At 36.7% G+C, this 21,563-nt stretch overlaps 1 protein-coding gene across 28 annotated transcripts in view; it reads right to left on the reverse strand.

Annotated features, from left to right (window-relative positions):
- LOC123791704 (ankyrin repeat domain-containing protein 26-like) overlaps positions 1 to 21,563 on the reverse strand; it is a 184,442-nt gene that overhangs the window by 84,606 nt on the left and 78,273 nt on the right. For 26 of the 28 annotated variants that reach the window (XR_015722489.1, XM_087857833.1, XM_087857831.1 and 23 more), the window contains 7 exons: positions 21,163 to 21,269; positions 19,530 to 19,667; positions 17,326 to 17,396; positions 8,707 to 8,740; positions 5,833 to 5,899; positions 2,611 to 2,668; positions 2,326 to 2,498 (listed from right to left, as the gene is read on the reverse strand). Coding sequence is in view for 27 of the 28 variants with exons in the window: in XM_087857833.1 (XP_087713959.1) it covers positions 2,326 to 2,498; positions 2,611 to 2,668; positions 5,833 to 5,899; positions 8,707 to 8,740; positions 17,326 to 17,396; positions 19,530 to 19,667; positions 21,163 to 21,269 (648 nt within the window). In the remaining variant the exon portion in view is untranslated. Of the gene's footprint in view, positions 1 to 2,325; positions 2,499 to 2,610; positions 2,669 to 5,832; positions 5,900 to 8,706; positions 8,741 to 17,325; positions 17,397 to 19,529; positions 19,668 to 19,799; positions 19,891 to 21,162; positions 21,270 to 21,376; positions 21,454 to 21,563 lie in introns of those variants that run through there. The other 2 variants (XM_087857846.1, XM_087857847.1) reach the window with 2 other exon arrangements.

Here is a 21,563-nt window from a genome sequence, read left to right on the forward strand (position 1 = left end):
TGCTCAGTGGGGAGTCGGCTTCTCTCCCTCTCTCTTCCTTTCCCTCCTTCCCTCTCCCCCCACCACACACTCCCTCTCTCTCGCTCTGAAATAAATAAAACTTTAGGAAAAAAACATACGCAGGCAAGTATTCATCTCTGTAATGAACAGCATTTTAAAAATTAATAAAAAGATTTAATCGCAAAACACCGATTTAAGATTTTATAAGAATACTCCTTTTTAAAAATCAATCTTAAAAGATTTAAATTGTGGAAGAGAAATACTTATGGGATCACAGCATTTTGAGGCATTTTTAAGTACTACTATGATTTATGAAAAAAGAGATAAAACCCCATTTTAAAATTCACATGCTTTTCTTATATGAACTGTGACTAGCAAACTAATAGCTCTAATTTCCTATCTAGAAATACAAGATGGTAGTTAAGGACTGGAGAAAGAACCTAGTACTAAAAAATTAATAATCATGACCATCCAAGCTGAATGTTTTAAAGACTCCAAATACATGTATGATTATCAAGCAGGGCCCAATATTCACATGAGGAAAGAAGAAAGGGACCAAAAAATTCCAATCACCAGTATTTCTGAGTTTCAGATTCGAAAGAATTCACACGTTAAATTTAACAACTACGTGCGTGCCTGGCTGGCTCAGTAGGAAGGGTGTGTGACTCTTGATCTCAGGGTTGTGAGTTCAAGCCCCGTGTTGGGTACAGAGATTACTCAAAATTTTTAAAACCTAAAAAAACCCCCTAGAATTAACAACTAGGAATACTAAAGTTTCCTGGGAATAATATAAAATGTATCCACTACTGGAGATACTTGAAAAAGTAAAAATCATCTTCCAGAAATAATTCTGTACACTCTGTTAGCAACCTTTCCTTCCTTATGACTCTACGATGACAAATAGTTCATATTAGAAAAAAACTTATAAATTGTGAGTTCATTCATTCAATGTCTTTGTATGTATCTATTATATGCAGATATAATTAAAAATAAATAAATCAGAATCCAGAAATAATTTTCTCCTTTAAGAGTGTTGCAGCTTAAAATTTATTTCATTTACTGGATAAAGATTAAGAACTTCACTTACATAATCAGAAATTTCCGTTTTAATTAATGAAAAGACTACATAAAATGTTTACTTATTTCCTCTCTTTATTCTCAAAAAGATCTAAAACCTGCCAAGATTATACCACACAGTACGTTAAATTAGAAACCACAAGAAAGGGCACCTGGGTGGCTCAGTTGGTTAAGTGTCTGCCTTCAGCTCAGGTCATGATCCCAGGGTCCTGGGATCGAGTCCTGAATCAGGCTCCCTGCTCAGTGGGGTGTCTGCTTCTCCCTCTGCCCCTCCCCCTGCTTCTGTGTGTTCCAGCTCTCAATATCTCTCACTGTCTCGCACAAAATAAATAAATAAAATCTTCAAAAAAAAGAAAGAAAGGAAGGCAGAAAAGAACCAGAAGGAAGACAATGGCCAAAAATTCAAAATTCATAATAAATCTGATTAAGGTCTAACACAGATTTCACTTTGCATTATCTATAAACACAGATTTTGCTAAATTAAATATGAGATATCACACTTTATTAAAGTTAAAGGGATAAAATTTTCTTCCAGGCTTCATGAAAATCAGCTGTAAGTCATTCAGAAGAGTCTAAGCATTTGTATTACCTGACTTTGTTTTCTTAGTTTGCACTCAAAATAATTTCTACCCTATTGTATAATACAGACTATCTGCTCTCCCTTAGCCCCACTACTGCAATTGTGTTTTTGTAATAATCTCTCTCAACTCTTCAATCTTTACATTCATCTTGCCCTTCTTAAGTGAATTCTTCCCCCCACCCCCTCCCTCATCTTCACCTCCATCTAGCTGTTCTTGCCAGTTGCTTTCTAATTCTTTACTTCCATACTGGCATACTTAAGAATTGTTCACTCCCGGGGCGCCTGGGTGGCACAGCGGTTAAGCGTCTGCCTTCGGCTCAGGGCGTGATCTCGGCGATCTGGGATCGAGCCCCACATCAGGCTCTTCTGCTATGAGCCTGCTTCTTCCTCTCCCACTCCCCCTGCTTGTGTTCCCTCTCTCGCTGGCTGTCTCCATCTCTGTTGAATAAATAAATAAAATCTTTAAAAAAAAAAAAAAAAGAATTGTTCACTCCCACCAACCTTTATAAATCTCAATCCGGTACTTATCTCCCTGTTGTTATTACAATGTGTTCTCTTATGATTTGGAGGAATTCCATTTCTTCCTAAGATTCTTTTCATTATAAGGATCAAAAGGATGTATGTGAAAAAAAATATCGGGGAAAAAAGTTTAAGACAAAACAACTTACCTTTGTAACACCAAGGCCTTCTAGCGGCCTGAGAGGTTTTTTAAGAGTGTTGGCTGATGGAATTTCAGGACAAAAAAGGTCATGCACTTTTGTATCTTCATCTTTATGATCAGAATTATCGTCCGTAAGTGAAAGCTTATCGCCTACTGTCATAAGGCCACGTTTTGTTTCCACTTAGTAAAAAACAAAATAAAGAGTACATGAAAATATCTGTAATTTTGAATTACTGAGTAACACAAGAATGGACAAACTGCAGTGAATAACACAAGTCTTCAAATAGCTTACAGTTCTTGAATTTCTCACAAGCAGCCATTAGCTTTATTAAGCTTGGTTTGGGGACATTCTAGAACAAAAATTAATAGTTTTAAGGATTGCAAGTATCACATTTGGTAAAATAATCATAATAGTCACTATTATCAAAGGAGCACCGCTACACAAAGAACACAGCTTTTGGAATCATTCAAATGTAGATTCAAGTCACAGTTCTGCCATTTACTAGCCTACATTTTCTCATGGGGTGAGGATTATGAGAGATTTAATAGCTAGTCCCAAAGTGGTACTTTCCTTACCCCTGAATATCCTACAAATTCTTCCTGAACCATTTAAAACTAAAGCTAGCCTACAACCCAGCAACTGCACTACTAGGTATTTCTCCAAAGGATACAAACATAGTGATCTGAAGGGGCATCTGCACCCCAATGTTAACAGCAGCAAGTCCACAATAGCCAGACTATGGAAAGAGCCTAGATGTCCACTGGCAGATGAATGGATAAAGAAGATGTGGCATATACACACAATGGAATATTACTCAGCCATCAAAAAGAACGAACTCCTGCCATTTGCAATGACTTGAATAGAAGTAGAAGGTATTCTGCTAAGCGAAATAAGTCAGAAAAAGACAACTACCACGATTTCACTCATATGTGGAAGTTAAGAAACAAAACAGACGAACATAGGGGAAGGGAAGGAAAAAAAAAAGATGAAAACAGGGAGGGAGGCAGACCCTAAGAGACTCTTAACTATAGGCAAGAAACAGGGTTGCTGGAGGGGAGGCAGAGTGGGGGGCAGGGAGTGGAATAAGGAGTGATGGGAATTAAGGAGGGTACTTGAATTAATGAGCACTGGGTGTTGTGTGCAACTAATGAATCACTGAATTCTACCTCTAAAACTAAGAATACAGTATATGTAAATTAAATTGAAATTTTAAATATTTTTAAATACATTCTTTACCAAAGTAACCTAAAACACAACTTTGTTCCTAGGTAATTGAAAGCATTATTGATAAAAACCCCAAACATTAAGAAATTTAGATTAATTATTTATACTTTAACATGTGTTTGCATGATTTATATTTGCACGAATATCTCTTGTAGGAGAAAATATTAAAATTTAGTTTTTAGTAGTATCTTATTTAGGTAAGTGGAATTACACTTTAAGTTGGTTTTGTTTGTCAAAATGCTAAAGACAAATGATTGTTTAAATTCAGCTCCTTCCAGAAAAGAGGAAAAAACTAATAATAAACCTTGTAGGTTAATGATTCATGAATGAAAACCACACTCAGACAACACAACGCCATAACCAAATATATTGACAATGGAGACAGAAAGAGAAGGACTGAAAGAACAGACTCTAAAGAAATGTTTCTTCAAGGAAAAATTAGGGTAGGGATAAGTCATTAAAAAAAAACGAGTTCAGGGGGAGAAGAAGCAAAAAGGAAAACAATAAGACATGACCGATCAATCAAGCACAAGCTTAAGACAAGGAAAAAAAGGAAAAATGTAAGTACAAAACGTATATGGAAAAAATATGTATTTTCCGGAATATGTAAGTATGATTATGGATATACGAAAAACAGAAGTCTCTTAAATTTTTTCAATTACATATTATAAATATATATTACAAATAAATTATAAATATATATAAGACAGAGGCTCTTGTTCATAGTTTATCCGAATATTGACTTTTCTCACTCTACAACTATTTCTTTATAATTACTGTAGTAAAGAATTTAATTTTTCACTATAGGTTGTTCAATTTGTGGTCATCTGTCACTATCTGAAAGCTATAAATTATTACCAGAGAGAGAAAAAATAGAAAAAGAAATGTTTCTAATACATCAACTTTGCACATGGAGAAAGAACTGGTAATGAGAATTCTAAGGAGAAATGGATTCCTTGAAAGGATATATCTAATGGGACATAGGTGGGGTTAAAGAAAATAGTTGGGCATTTTCATCTACAACTCTAAGCTCACAATTAGAGGATACTAAAAAATACATTGTAACCTTCCTTCTTATTTATTTCTTTGTTTCCTCAACATAATTCATTTGCACTTATAAAGCCTAAACATGAAAATAGAATCTAAATTTGAGCCATATTTTTTAAAATTTATGTATTTAATTATGACAAATTATACACATTACATTACTTATAACATTCCATTATACAGAATTCCATCTGTCTGCTCATTTATTCACATTCAAAAATATTAAATTGCCTCTTCCAAGCAAGACTTTATTCTAGGTGTTCCAAGAGATGCACAATTATGTTTCCTAACATCCAGCAGCATATAATGATGCAGGGGTCTTCAAATGAATATTTAAATAAACATAAAATGAGTGAGATTTTCAGTTTTAGAATCTGATACAAAGGCTACAAGTAGATATTTTTAAAAACTATAATATAAAAGATTTCTGAAATTGGACATTTTACCATAAGGGTATGAAGAGCATCTGCTTCTAGAGCTGATTATTATTTTAGGCAAAACATGTATTCTTCACTTAGATAAAGAGTTTTAACTATACTCTCCTTGCAATCATTTTGAAAGCACAGTGGAATGCCTTCGCAATATACATGTTGAGAAACAATTTCAATTTCTGAATTTCCACAATTTCTAATATAATTTTAATCTGAATGTAGAACAAAGGATAGAAACAGAGGAAAAAAATCTTCTGTCATAACACTACAGGCTGCCAAAATAAAAAATGTCCAAGAAAAAATATCTGCAATATATAATTGGATCCACTAAAGATTTCATTTAGGCATTAGTATTATAAAATTCATGTTTTCTAGAGAAAGAAAGAAAGAAAGAAAGAAAGAAAGAAAGAAAGAAAGAAAGAAAGAAAGAATAAGAGAAAGCAAGAAAGCAAGCAAGCAGGAAACATGCAAAGAGAAAGACAGTCATGTTAAGATAATTTAAAACTCAGTAACAATCCTTAGCCTTGACCAAATGTCATATTTCCACCATTATGCGAAAGCTTTTCCCAATATAATTTTCCTGTCATTATATATTTTCCAGCCCATTTTCTTCAACCTCCACCTTCACTATTTGCCAGAGTAAAAAAAAAGATTTTTCAACTTGTCATAATTTTGTAAAATGGTTTGTTCTGACCAACCTTCCATTACAAACATAAAATGATGACAGGCAGGCCACTGCTAAATTTTAACAGTAAATAATAGACAAAACTAAATTCAGAGCAGGAAAATAAATTTCACAAGAGTACTTTACCTTGATATTAACGTTGCCATCAACTGATGTAGGCCGTGCATCATCGTTACCACGGAAAACAGAAAGCCTTTAGACAAAAATATACAACAAACCAAGTTCATTAAAAAGAAAAATTGAGTGAAAGGTCAGCTATCTATTTATTGAAAGAAGTTTCTTGATATAATTAAAATTTGGCCTCTGTTTTTATTACTAAGTTTTTATTTTAATTCCAGTACCATTAACATGCAGTGCTATATTAGTTTCGTGTATACAATATAATGATTCGGCAATTCCATACAACACCCAGGGCTCCTCATGACAAGGGCATTCCTTACTCCCTATCTCCTATTTCAGCCATTCCCCCACCCATCTCCCCTCTGGCAACCATCAATTTGTTCTCTATAGTTAAGAGGCTGTTTCTGGGTTTGTCTGTCTCTCTTTTTTTTCTTTGCTCATTTTTATTGTTCCTTAAATTCTACGTGAGTGAAATCATATGCTTTATGACTTTCTCTGAATTACTTCGCTTAGCATAATACTCTCTACTTCCATTCATTTCACTATAAACGGCAAGATTTCATTCTTTTCTATGGCTGAATAATATTCCATTGTGTATATATACCACTTCCTCTTTATCCATTCATCTGTCAATGGACACTTGGGCTGACTATTGCAAATAATGCTGTAGTAAACATAGGGCTGCATGTATCCCTTTGAATTGGTGTTTTTGTATTTTTTGAATAAATACCCAGTACTGCAATCACTGGATTGTAGGGTAGTTCTATTTTTAGCTTTTTGAGGAAACGCCATACTTTTTCCCACAGTGGCTGTACCAGTTTGCATTCCCACCAACAGTCCAAGAGGGTTCCTTTTTCTCCGCCTTCTGACCAACACTTCTGTCTTGTGTTTTTGATTTTAGCCATTCCGACGGGTGTGCAGTGGTATCTCGTTGCAGTTTTCATTCGCATTTCCCTGACGATGAGTGATGTTAAGCATCTTCTTATGTGCCTGTTGGCCATCTGTATGTTTTCTTTGGAAAAATGTATGCTCCTGTCTTCTGATCATTTTTAAACAGGGTTGCGTTTGGGTGTTGAGTTCTATCAGTACCTCGTATTTGTATACTAACCCTTTACCAGATATGTCATCTGCAAATATCTTCTCCCATTCTCTAGGTTGCCTTTTCCTTTTGTGTATTGATTCCGTCACTGTGCAAAACCTTTTGATCTTGATGTCCCAAAAGTTTACTTTTGCTTTTACTGCTCTTGCCTCAGGTCATAGAACTAGCAAAAAAATGTTGCTACAGCCAATATCAGAGAGATTATTGCCTGTGCGCTCTTCAAGTATGTTATGATTTCAGGTGTCACATTTAGGTCTTAAACCCATTTCTGAGTTTATTTTTCTGTCCAGTTTCATTCTTTTGCATGTAGCTGTTCACTTTTCCCAACACCATTTGTTGAAGAGACTGCTTTTTCCGCATTGGATATTCTTTCCTGCTTCGTCAAGGATTAATTGACCATATTCTTATGGGTTTCGTTCTGGGTTTTCTGTTTTATTCCACTGATCTATATCTCTGTTTTTATGCCAGTACCATACTGTTTGGATTAGGATAGTTTTGTACTATCACTTGAAATCTGCAATTGTGATACCTCCAATTTGTTTTTCTTTTTCAATACTGCTTTGGCTATTCGAGGTCTTTAGTGGTTCCATACAAATTTTAGGACTGTTTGTTCTAGTTCTGTGAGAAATGTCGTTGGTATTTTAATAGGCATTGCATTAAATCTGCAGATTGCGCTGGGTACTATAGACATTTTAACGATATGTGTTCTTCCCATCCTTGAGCATAGATGTCTTTCCACTTCTTTGTGTCATCTTCAATTTCTGTCATCAATGTTTTGTAGTTGCTAGAGTACAGGTCTTTCAAACTTTGGCCTCTGGTTTTAAATGGTTTTCGTTCTCTGTTTTGCCTCCACCTCTCCGAATACGTGCAATACCTAATAAAGACCCAGTCTTAGTTCCCATAAGTAAGAGTGACAAGCAAGGAATTCTCTGAAATGTTTGAAAGTTAATCGTACAAAAGTTAACCACAATGAATTATCACCTTACACCTGTCAGAATGGCTAGAATGGCACTGGAGCAGATAATGCTAAGTGAAATTAGTCAAGCGGAGAAAGACAACTATCATATGATTTCTCTCATCTATGGAACATAAGAACTAGGATGATCAGTAGGGGAAGAAAGGGATAAAGAAAGGGGGGGGCAATCAGAAGGGGGAATGAAACATGAGAGACTATGGACTATGAGAAACAAACTGAGGGCCTCAGAGGGGAGAGGGGTGGGGGAATGGGATAGACCGGTGATGGGTAGTAAGGAGGGCACGTATTGCATGGTGCACTGGGTGTTATACGCAACTAATGAATCATCGAGCCTTACATCGGAAACCGGGGATGTACTGTATGGTGACTAACATAATATAATAAAAAATCATTAAAAAAAAAAAAGGTTAAGGGTTGATGAGGCTTGAGGAAAGGAAGACCAATGAGTATGTCTGGATCCACAGTGATTTTATTTTTGAGCTTCAGTGAATTGATTGATTAAATAAGAATTTTGATAAGATGCGTAACTCCTGTTTTTATATCAAAATAAATGGAAAGGCTTGAGCTGTAGGTTTGTTCATTTTGAGAAGTAACCTTTTTTGTTTGCCAAATATTAAAACTTTGAAGTAAAAAAAAAAAGGCTATAATAGCACAGCTACTTTGTGAAGCTATTGTAATGACTACGTAAGTAATAAATATCAAGCACATAATATAGTCTCTAGCCCAGAGTACAACTCTCCACAAAGGCTTTTCTCTGCATTCCCTCAGTCAACACATAATTTTTAAAAATCCATAAAAATCCTACCTGCGTAACGTGTCTTCAGAACTCTCATCCACCGCTAAAAAAAAAAACAAAATACATTTTAAATCAACAATAGAAAAATACAGATTAAAAGTATAAGACTGATGATTTGTTAAAAGGTATATTTTTGGGACCACACCTGGAAACCACACTGGAGGGAATATTAACCATACTATTGGTAGGCAGTTAATGCATTAAGAAATCTTACTTTCTCCTCTACGTTTACCAAATGCAAGAAAGAATGGTATTTATCAAAATTTGGTACCTGCAAGTGAATGTTTATAATGACCATAATTGGAACCAAACCCTATGAGACTGACAAAAAATGCTATCATCAGCAGAATCATTATCATAGACTGACAAAGTCAAACTTAAATAGCATGATTCTTCTGGACTTCCACGACTGGGAGCAGTTAACAGAGACTACATTTATTTTGCTGTAACACAACAGAACTTCTCCAGCACTTCCGCAGAGACTGTTAAGTTTACGATGAAACACCTCATCAAAAGTTTGGTCTGTACCACGGTACTTTGCAGCATGGCAAAACACAGCAAACTGACTCTTGTGCCATATTTCCAATTGCAAGGTGAGTTTGAAAGATGTTAGTGATTTTAGTGCGTCTGGTTTAATAAAGTATAACCTCTTTATACTACCTACTTTCATTGCTAGAGCGTCTATCTGGACTCACCTCTTAGACGAGGATGGTACCAATGGTTAGGGCTAGGTAGTAGTACATAATGTCATTGTTCTCAACCCTCCCCATTATGTGACAAATGTCTACAGAAATCACACTTTCTCAGTCCATAAGGCACATGTCATCAGATCCTACACTGATGAAAACAAAACAAAACAAAAAAGGACAAAGGCTATCTTGAATCACTCCATTCAATTACCCTGGAATTTTAATTTTTTTTTAAAAATTTTATTTATTTATTCGACAGAGATAGAGACAACCAGCGAGAGAGGGAACACAAGCAGGGGGAGTGGGAGAGGAAGAAGCAGGCTCATAGCGGAGGAGCCTGATGTGGGGCTCGATCCCATAATGCCAGGATCACGCCCTGAGCCAAAGGCAGATGCTTAACCGCTGTGCCACCCAGGCGCCCCTGGAATTTTAATGTTTTAAACATCCAAGAAGATACCTACTGTATGATTGCAACTCTTTCACATTCTGGAAAAAGTAGAACTTTTTAAGTTAGGAATAAAGGGTTGCCACAAAAGGAGTGATGAATAGGCACAGCCCGGAGGACTTTTAAGGCAGTGGAACTCTTCTATGTGATACCACATGTGTGCATTGGGTGTACAACACCAAGACTGAGCCCTAATGTAAACTATGGACTTTGGGGGACAAGGATGACTTAATGTAAATGTAACAATGTACCACTGTGGTACAGGATGTTGACAACAGGGCAGGCTAGACACGTATGGGAACATGGGGTAAATGGAAACTCTCTGTACTTTCTGCTATGTTTTGCTATGAACTTGAAAATGCTCTAAAAAAGAAGGCCTATTTATTGTAGGGGAAAAAAAGTATCCATTGAGCCTGCTATTACATGTATTAAAGCAAGATACAGCCACCTTGAAAATCAAGATAAAGACCAAAGTTACAGAATATGGGTATTATCCACCAAACTGAAGTATATGAAAATACATAAAGCAAAGAATTTGAATTGCATACTTAGGCAAGAAAATAACTGACAAATAAAAATGGATATTTTATAATTATAAACAGCAATTCACCACAATAGGAAACATAACTGTATTATCTATATACTTTAAAAGTTTCTATTCTCACTTTAAATCAGAAATCATTGTTTAATCTGAGAATCATAATGAAAGTTTAATCAGATAAAAAAACAGATTATAATTACCTAATATTGCCCTAGTAACTTATGTACAAATAACCTGTTAAATATTCACCAAAAGTCAAAAAAGTAACCATCACTTCAATTTAATATGGATGATGCTCCTGAAATCAGTACCATGTTATATCACCATATTACTTCCTATTAAAAGAAAATCTGAATAAAAAGTAAGTCAGGGCTATAATTCCTGTGCAAAAAAGATTCCATACAGCAGGCCAAACACAGCCACCGTTAGATCCCACCTGAACGGCTGGCCCTTGGTTGGTATCTGGGAGCCTGGATGTGGGCAGGGTTCCCACCATTCCATAACTGCTAAGAGTGGCTGTGCCTAAGTCTTGGTACCAACCAGGTGATTTATCCCGTATACTTGATTTCCTTCGGCGAACCTGGAATTTTGGTATATTCTAGGGGAAAGAAGCCTACCTGACTGTCATTTAAAGAAAACTTCATTTAGTCTCTCTAAGATTCCTGTATTGGCAGACAACGTTTCACATGTGTCATCATAATCTGATGCTGGAGGAATGAAGCACATCCATAGGCATAGAAACCTGCACTTGGCTTCCTCTAGACTCCATGCCCCTTTGCTCTGTGCTGATTTTGTTTTGTATCCTTTCACCGTAATAAACCACAGGCATGAGTACAACTATGCTGAGACCTGTGAGGTCTTCTAGTGAATAACCACATCTGGGTGTCGTTTTGGGAGCCTCTAATACAACTGCATTATGTGAAATCTTTATGATGTGGGTTGATGTTTTATACATGATTACAGTCAGAAGGTCATGTCACAGAACACCTTTCCTTCAATCTGTTTTTCTTACTATTTGCCTTGGAGATTTCTATATTTCTATATCCATTTGAATAAAGGATGAAATAATGCTGTCAGAAAATAATGTGAAACAAGCAAAAATCCTATTTTAATAAGGAAAAAGGAGAATCCTGATGATTATCAAAATATCCTACAGTATAAAAGTTCCTGTAAAAAAATGAAAAGATCACATAAATGTTCTCCAACTAAATAGGGCTTAATTCATTTTATGGTAGTTTGAATCAATAAGGTAACTGGGATAATTATAGAAAAATATATAACTACTGATTACACACTACTGATTATAGTTTTTTTGTTTCCAGTCTTTTTCTTAATTTCTTATACAATTAAAAACATAATTCCCCTATTAGAGGCAGTTGTTAACAAACTAGTCAAAAAGTCAAAAATTCTCCATCCAAAATATAGGATGTTATCCACTCCACCCTGAAAAGAGTGGGTCTGATCATTAAAGACCAATAGGACTTATTTGGGGGAAAACAAAGTGAATTATCTTATATACATAGATGGTTAAAAACTTGGTAATCTAATTGGCCACATATTGTCGTTAAGCCACAGTTTACCAATTTCTGAAAAAAACAGAAAAGCATCTCACATTAAAAGCGTATCAGATAAAAATTTCTATGTGACAATCCAGAAAATGTTTTCAATCTTGGCAGACCATCATCACTAGCTCTGTCACTGTGGTACATGTACAAAGAAGTTGAGCATAAGAAACTAAGAAAATATGAGATACACTTTAGATTAGGTAGCCCATTACCTTAGAAGGAAACACACACATATGTCAAACATACATATGGTAGAAATGTGTTCTAATAGTGATAGATTTCAACACAATTTTCCCTAGTGCTTTCTTTAGAGATGAAATTCAGAAAGGAGCCATAAAAGTGGAGATATTAGAAGAAGGCAAATGAAAAGAGGATCAAGAGAGACATCACTAACAAAAATAGTCAGGTATTGACTTTTTTTACTGACACAGAATTTCTAAACTAATGAGAACTAATATATTCGGCATATCACCTTGTATTTTCTCCTTGGTATTATACCAGTATTCTGCAATAAAATATTTAAAAGAGGTCAGTTTCTCCAAACTGCTGGTCTGTAAACTATTTCTGACCAAAATTTAAAACTGTCAAAATACAGATGCATCAAGATTCCATATCAGAGATAGGGCCTGACAGTGGCTTCCTGCCTGTTGCTCCCAGATTCTTCTTTTAGTATTCATCCCAAGAGCATATCAAGGACTTGAGGAAAAACTCAAGTATCTCCACAAGAAACAGGTCAGAAAGACAACACTTTTCGTCACCCTTGACTCCTTGGTTTTGACATTTATAGGAAAATATTGGCAAGTCTACTCACCAGTCTAGACCATTTTCCCTTGACCCTGTCTGGGTAGATACTAACAAAAAAGTCAGGTAGGACCTTACTTGATGTGTTATTTTTCCATATTTGGACACAGAAAGTACCAATCATGTAAACAATAGACCTTACAACTCAAAAATTGTTGTTTTGCAAAGGCTACCACCAAAGAGCTTTTAAAAGTTAAATCCAACTTTCTTTTCAGTAATTTTATTTGATACAATTAATAGTCCTCCTTGAAATTCTTTTTTTTTTTTAATTTTTTCAACATCACTTCCCCTAATTCTTCTCCTAGGTGTCCCCAGCCACTCCTCAGTCTTCGCTACCAACTCCTACTCCTTCGTCCACCCCTGATAATATTAGTATTCCCAGGGTTTGTTCACTGGCCTTCTCCTCATTCTGTATGTTCTCCATCATGGACAAGCTCAATCTTGGCCCAAGCTATGACTTTGCCTAATAATTCTAATCAGATTATTTCAAATCCGCACCTCCAACCTTGAAGCCCTATCTCCACCTAGAAACTCCTAGTATTCCATTATCAAATTCCTGAAAATATGCTCCATGGATATTCCATCAAATTGAACATATAGACAAAACCTGGTCTTCCCTATTCCCACTGCTCTCCTCTCTTCATCCAATAAAGTCCTACTCATTCTTCATGTCCAATTTAAATGCTAGTGTACAATGTGGAAACGTATGAATCTTCTTAGATTTCCTCTCTCCCCTAACTTTCCACATTCAAGAATCATGAAATTGTATTAACTATACCTCTTTTCTGTCTCTGCTTTATATTTCCCCTGCCAGAGGCAAAAAAAAAAGGCCACCAACTATTATTGTTATTTCTTAAATGAACAAAAATTTTTTAAGCAAAACGAATTTAGAAAGTGGGCACCTGGGTGGCTCAATCAGTTAAGTGTCTGCCTTCACCCCAGGTCATGGTCTCAGGGTCCTGGGATCGAGCCCTGCATCGGGTTCCCTGCTCAGCAGATAGTCTACTACTCCCTCTCCCTCTCCCCGTCTGCACCACTTATGCTCTATTCTCTCTCTCAAATAAATAAATCTTTAAAAATATGTTTAATAAAAAAATTGAGAAAGACATAAAGCCTAGAAAAAGAACTACATTTTAAATTGAATAAATTGAGCTTCCTGACTTCTTCAGTATAGTAGGGTGAAAATTTCATACTGGACTGATACTAGGCTAAGGAAATATAAGCTTCCTTTGTCTTCTAATCCTTTTACATGGTTCCTCTCAATCTATCCTCCACATGAGGGTCCAGCAAACTACCACCACAGGCCAAGTCTGACCGGCCATCTCGTGCTGTAAATAAAGTTTTATTGGAGCACAGTCACATCTACTCACCTACATATTGCTATGGCTGCTTTCATACTACAATGGTAAATGTAGTTGAGAAACCACACGGCCTAAAATATTCACTCTCCGGCCCTTTATAGAAAAAGCCTGCTGATCCCTATTTTATGCCCTAATTCAAATCCAATCTTATTAGCCTTCTGCTTCAAATTCTCCAATGAATCCCTGCATCAAATACCACTGGCTCCCTCCCCAATAGCCATTCCATATTCTTCATTCTTGCTGGAGAACCACAACTTTATCTGGATATTTATTGTCCCCATACACAAAGAAGGTGGCCTCACCCGTGCTTCAAAAGGAGAAATGATTAGTCTAAGCTACTCACAATACCTGATTTACCAGTGACTGGTTTAGGAACAAGCATGTGATATAATCTAGCCTATAACATGTTAGAGGAAATTTACTGCAAGCCTCTGAGTTTTCTTCCTCTTTAAAAGAAACATATAAAGGAAAACAGTCCTTCCAGTCACTGGATATTCTCATGTGAGAATATGCCTGGAGCTGTTGCTAATTAGCCAATCAGGAAAGGAGACATAAAATACTGCCAACCTCAAAGCTGAAAAAGACACAACTGGGATCCTGATGCCATCACTGCATCATCAAAACAACTCTGGTTCCTATTTTTTTTAGTCACTGTTTTTCAGTTTTTTTAGATTTATTTATTTATTTGAGTAGAGAGAGAGAGAGAGAGTGCAAGAGAGAGTGCACAAATGGGGGAAGGGCAGAAGAAGAGAATCTTCAAGCAGTCTCCATGCTGGGCATGGAGCCCAACGGGATGTGGGGCTTGATCTCATGACCCACGAGATTGTGACCTGAGCTAAAACCAAGAGTCGACGTTTAACTGACTAAGCCACCCAGGTGCCCCATTTTAGTCACTATTACAAGTCACCTATTATTTGCAGCTAAGAGCATTCTACATAATTTCCCAAGGTCTACAGGGTAAGATCTACTCCTTTCCATAGTACCAAAAAACTTTCATAAGCTTGCCTTAGCTAAGTATTCACCTCATTCCAACCATTCCCATAGCACACTTTTAATACCAGCAAAACTGATCTGCTCATAAATCTTCCAAAGTTCACTCGTACATCTTAGCCTTTGCACTGCTGTTCCCTCGGCAAAACATGTAATCTTGACCTCCTGCCAAACATCGTCTTTCTGCCTCTTTACCTGGCAAACTTACTACTCAGTCTGCATACTTACCTTAAATTCTACCCACTCTCCTAAAACTCTAATTCCTCATGTGGACTTACAGTATCTGGAACATATTAAATAGCACTAAAAAAAATAACAATGATAATTATAAGCACTAGGGGACTCTGGCACATAGTAAGCGCTGAATAAAGTAAATAATAAAAATTACAACGGTAATAACAAACTCCTGGAGGGCGGGGAGTGTGTTTTTTGAATGTTTGTATTCTACAACATCGGAATAACACTTAGGAGCTAAAAGACACTTGATAGCTATTTGTTAAGTGAACAAATGAAAATGAGTAAATTGCAAAACCAAACCAACCTACAGAATTTCTTTAACAAAAGGCTACTAAGTTAAAGATTTCTTCATACGTTTCAGATTGTACAATGCACTAGGTGACACACCCAGGGAGCAATGGTAGCATTTTAGTTATTGCGAACCATTTTTGTGCTTTTATTATAATCCGTTGAGCCTCAGTTGCCCCATTTGAATATTTATTATGCTAATGTTTTGACTAATGGCAACAGAGTATCTTGTTCTAACAAAATTACGGTATCGTGACAATTATGCAACAAACAGCAGAAAACATTGTTCTAATGAAGTCTGTTCTTTAGTCTAATGAAGATTTCTAATGAAGTCTCATTCTGTTTCACTCCTGAGAAATGAAGTTGTTAATGGTGAGATATTGTTGACACAACAATACGTAAAACAACCTATGCTTCTCGACAAGGCATATCTTTTCTGACTTCTGTACCATAGACAGTTACCTTAAAAACACACACACCCACACAAAAACAGTCTCATTGGTATTGCTACACACTAGCTAAGTTTTGCAGTTCTTATTGTTTGCCATTTGTTACAGTACCAGGATGGTACTGTGGAGTCCCCAGTTTTGAGGATAGCTCCTTTTATAATGAGACAAATCACTAGGTCATAATATTTACTCAATGCAATCTACTTGTAAAAATTGAAAGATCCATTTTCATAACAAGTTTGATTTGTTATAATATGCTTATAGAGGAAAGATAAAATATACTAACTTAAAAATCTCTTTTTCTTATTTACACAAAGGTATCACATGGGATTTTAGGGGTCATAACTAAAATAATGAATTTCTTTTCAGACAATACTGCCTCATATTTTAAATTACCTACAATTGACTTTTGTTGTTGTTGTTCACATTGAGGTACTTTATGTTTTTTTATTCTGTCCAGTTAGCCAGCATATAGTACATCATAAGCTTTTTTTTTTAAAGATTTTATTTATTTATTTGACAGAGACAGCCAGGGAGAGAGGGAACACTAGTAGGGGGAGTGGGAGTGGAAGAAGCAGGCTCCTACCGGAGGAGCCTGACGTGGGGATCGATCCCAGAACGCTAGGATCACGCCCTGAGCCGAAGGCAGACGCTTAACGACTGCGCCACCCAGGCGCCCCACATCATAAGCTTTTGATGCAGTGTTCAGCGATTCATTATTTGTGTGTAACACCAAGTGCTCATCACTACACAAGCCCTCCTTAATACTCATCACCCACTTACCCCATCCGCCCACCCCCCTTCCTTCTGTAGCCCTCAGTTTGATTTCCAGGGTCCAGTCTCACTCATGGTTTGTCTCTCACTCTGATTTCTTTCTATCGTTCATGACAGTAATACCTACAATTAACTTCTTAAATAATTCTGAATACTAGACTATTAAGAATGAAAAAAAAAAAAATAGGGGCGCCTCGGTGGCTCAGTTGGTTAAGCATCCCCCGACCCTAGGATCAAGCCCCACATCAGGCTCCCTGCTCAGTGGGTTACCTGCTTCTCCCCCTCCCTCTGCCTGCCACTGCCCCTGCTTGTGTTCTCTGTCAAGTAAATAAATAAAATCGTTAAATAAATAAATAAATAATACGCAATTTACACATTGGGTTGGTTTGTTTCCTTGTTTTCCATTGCTCTTTCATTATCAAAACTTCCTTACTCTGATTTCATCTATGTTAGGACCACCAAAAGTAATTCACTCTGAAAAGTCTTACCTGGGTTCCTATTTTGTGAACAATTTTTAGCTCTTATTGCTTCTCTATGTTCGGCAATTAGCTGGCGAATGCTACATATAAAAAAAGGGTGATAAGCAATGTTACTATTTTAATACTGATATGAAAAACATTTACCAAATATATCATATTCATGAGTATTTCAAATAATATCACAGCTAATATCAAAACTTAAATTACCCCATATACTTCAAATTTGTAAGTTCTATAAACTTTTTATCAACCATGTAATTAAAGGAGAAAAAAAAATAAGGTGGACCAGTCATGAGTTGAGGGCATTATGGCTTAGTAAATTAGAGTCAGCTTGACATAATGGAATGTCTTGAATTCAGAAGTTGTAACTCTATAACCAACAGTTATTTGTTCTAGGATAAGCCACTTCTCTTTGGCTCAAAGTCTTCCTCTGTAAAACAGGCATCTTGCTGCCTTACTTATGAGGTTGTTAAGAGGATTTAATGAAATATTATACCCAAATCAGGGCCTCTCGGGAAAGGTGATGCCCGCTACTACGGGAAGGGCAACATGAGACCTTTCATCACCTAGTAAGAAAAGGCACTCCACAGGGTATAAAGCAGGCTTGGGATATAGGTCTAGTAACAAAGGAGAAAGGAAAGTCCAGTCTCTTCCTGCAGCATTATTTGAACCTCTTTCACAGCTTAGAATGGCCCCGACTATCATCTGCTAGCGGAAAAGACAAGCAAAATCCTCAAAGGGTAATTCATCATGAAGGTCTGGGCTAACATATGGGCTTCATGTTAAGGTTTTGGGGTGTGAAGGGAAGGGTGTGTGTGGCTAAAGCCAGGAGGCTCAGCTGCCAGAACAGGTTGCTGGTGCTTTGGAACAGCAGCTGAGCGTATAAGCACACGTAGTAAACTAAAAAAAGTCGGAACTTTGAAGTCTAACTGTGGATCACCATGAACACTGAGGAATGTGGATCATGCCCTTGCTGGGAGCAAAGGGCAATCCTGACCCGACTGCAGAATCAGTTTCAATAGCAATGCTGCAGCCATAGACTCAGAGGAAACAAGGGAACGATAATAATGTCCTTTTTTCCCTCCAAACGACCTATGAAAGCGGATGGTCTCTTTGGTCTTAGGGAACTCCTTAGGTTCTCGGAAAATTCAAGGGGGGAGTATAGGAGATAGCACTCAAGGGAAAGTATAGGATTTTCTACTACACGGAACATCTCAAGACCCATGTAACTAGTTAGAAAAAACAAAGATGTTGGGGTGCCTGGGTGGCTCAGTCAGTTAAGCGTCTGCCTTCAGCTCAGGTCATGGATCAAGCCCCACGTCAGGCTCCTGGCTCAGCAGGGAATCTGCTTCTCCCTCTGTCCCAACCCTGCCCATGCTCGCTCTCAAATAAATAAATAAAATCTACAAAAAGAAAGAAAAGAGAAAAAACAGAGATGTAATATTATTTGTACCCCATGCATAACGGTTATACTTGCAATGAAACAGGATCATTTAGGATCCCTAAGGATAAAGGTCTCACTAGTGCTGAGATAAAGAATCGTGTACCCATTGCTACTTGTAACTAGTCGAGCCTGTTTCTTGGTTTCTGGCAAATGACGTGGGCCATCTCTGTGCCATCCCAAAAGTACCTGAATCAATTAAGAAGTTGTGGTCCATATATACAATGGAATATTACTCAGCTATCAGAAAGAACGAGTTCTCAACATTTGTTACAACATGGACGGCACTGGAGGAGATAATGCTAAGTGAAATAAGTCAAGCAGAGAAAGACAACTATCATATGATTTCTCTCATCTATGGAACATAAGAATTAGGATGATCGGTAGGGGAAGAAAGGGATAAAGAAAGGGGGGGTAATCAGAAGGGGGAATGAAACATGATAGACTATGGACTATGAGAAACAAACTGAGGACTTCAGAGGGGAGGGGGGTGGGGGAATGGGATAGACCGGTGATGGGTAGTAAGGAGGGCACGTATTGCATGGTGCACTGGGTGTTATACACAACTAATGAATCATTGAGCCTTACATCGGAAACCGGGGATGTACTGTATGGTGACTAACATAATATAATAAAAAATCATTAAAAAAAAAAAAAAAAAGAAAAAAAAAAAAGTACCTGAATCAAACTATGAACTCTCATGTTATGTAAGAACTAAGTTAAATTATTTGAAACTTCAGTTTAGTAATAACATTTTAATGTAAACACTTACACATTAAAACCATTAATAGTAGCATATTCTTCTGCAGTCCATCCCCATTCAGCTTCCAAAAAGATATTAATACCTTTCTGAAGAAGCAGCTTGACTATATCTGTACATTCGTAAGTTACAGCAAGCATGAGGGCTGTTCTAAAATGACAGAGAGATAACTTCACCCTTAGGAACTTAAGAGTTATTTAAACTGCTAATTTGATATACTTTATCAGGTTAATATCTTGCCTGCCAGTACAGAATTAACCATTAACATTTTCAAGTGCTCACCTTTGTAAATTACCTCCATGGCGAAAACGAAAGGACAAAAAAGGAGCCTCTTTTCCCACTCGGGTAGGGTAGAAGTTGCTATTTTAATGTCCTTGGATGAACAAAAAAGTATGCTGAGGTCACGTGTCTGAATAGGTGAAGATTTTAAAAAGGAATTCCCCATTTCTTTCTTAATCTGATACAGTGAACTCCCAAGTCATCTAGAGGCCAGGTCTGTATAAAACCTATTTCTGCGGGCGCCTGTGTGACTCAGTCATTGAAGTGTCTGCCTTCAGCTCAGGCATGATCTCAGGGTCTTGGGACACTGCCCCAAGTCAGGCTCCCTGCTCTAGACCCTCCCCCTACTCATGCTCTCTCTCTCTCTCAAATTAATAAAATCTTTAAAAATAAAAAATTAAAAAGCTATCTGCAGTCTTAAAATAACGGTGTTCATAGTAATGGTAACAAAATAGTCATGCTTGCAGTTATGGATGCTAGGATAAGCCTGTGGTAGGCACTAAATTAAATGCTATCTATATAAAATATTATTTACACACAACCACCCTTGAAGGATACATTATTATCCTCCTTTTCATATCAGGAAATGTATCTGGTGATGATGAGTAATGTGTCCAAAGTCACACACCCAGCAAGTAGGAAAGCTAGGAATTAAACCTACTCCTGTGTCAGTCTAAAGCCCATCTCTTTTCTCTTTATCACCCACCTATGATTTGTCCTCATTAAAGGAAAAGTCTATTCAATTAACGTTATCGTTCGTCCTTCTACCCTTCCCAATGAAAAAAACAACAAAAATATATATACTGAACATGAAAAAGGATGATGAGCCCATAGTATCTGGTAATAGTAATTAATAATCACTCAGGGATCATCTAATATCAATATTCTTTTAAAAAAAAAAGCATTTTAAAACAAAGAGTCATTCAACAGACAAAACAACTCCTATTTATGTTTAATATGCATCTTTTAAGGAAAATATATATGAAGTAGAAGTTTCAAAAAATACTATAAAAGGGTTAAAAAGTTCAAAATTGTGTCATAAGTAAAAGAAAAGTTAGGCGTCCACACTTTATAAAGCTAGTAAAACTAATATGAAACCCTTTTAGCTAATATAAAATCATACCAAAAAAAAGGCTGCAAATGACATCAGTTAATAATATGAAGGAATATAAATTCTGCCATATACTGTTCTTCATGTTGCCCCAACAGAATAATTGCTTTATGCCTAACTAATGACATGTTCACATTTTTCACTATATAATTATAAATTAATTCTCTTCTTATTAAGTTAATCTTTCTGACTTGAGTAATTGTTACCACTCTAGAACAATATACAGTTTAAAAAAAAAAACCAAAACTACTGTACCTGTTATATATATCAATTGCATGTATGTTTGCTCCTCTTTCCATTAAAAACTCTACTATTTGCTGTTTGTTTCCAGCTACAGCAACTAAAAATGGTGTGAGGTCTTCCTGTAAAAGTGCAAAAGCAATTTATAATTTACAAAAGTACCTATTTCCATACTGAATTTTAAAACTTATAAAGGATCCTCTAAACTTAAACATATAAGTACTCTCACCCCCTGTGCTTTCACCAGCTCCGCCTTCTCGTTAAAATACCCCTTCTAGGGTGGCCTGGGTGGCTCAGTTGGTTAAGCGTCTGCCTTGGGCTCAGGTCGGGTCAGGTCGTGATCCCAAGGTCCTGGGATCCAAACCCAAGTCAGGCTTCTTCCTCTCTCTCTACCCACCCCTCTGCTCGTGCTCTTT

The sequence above is a fragment of the Ursus americanus genome, chromosome 31, assembly GCF_024610735.1.
Source record: "Ursus americanus isolate L20-20 chromosome 31, mUrsAme1.1.p, whole genome shotgun sequence".
NCBI classification, from domain to species: domain Eukaryota; kingdom Metazoa; phylum Chordata; class Mammalia; order Carnivora; family Ursidae; genus Ursus; species Ursus americanus.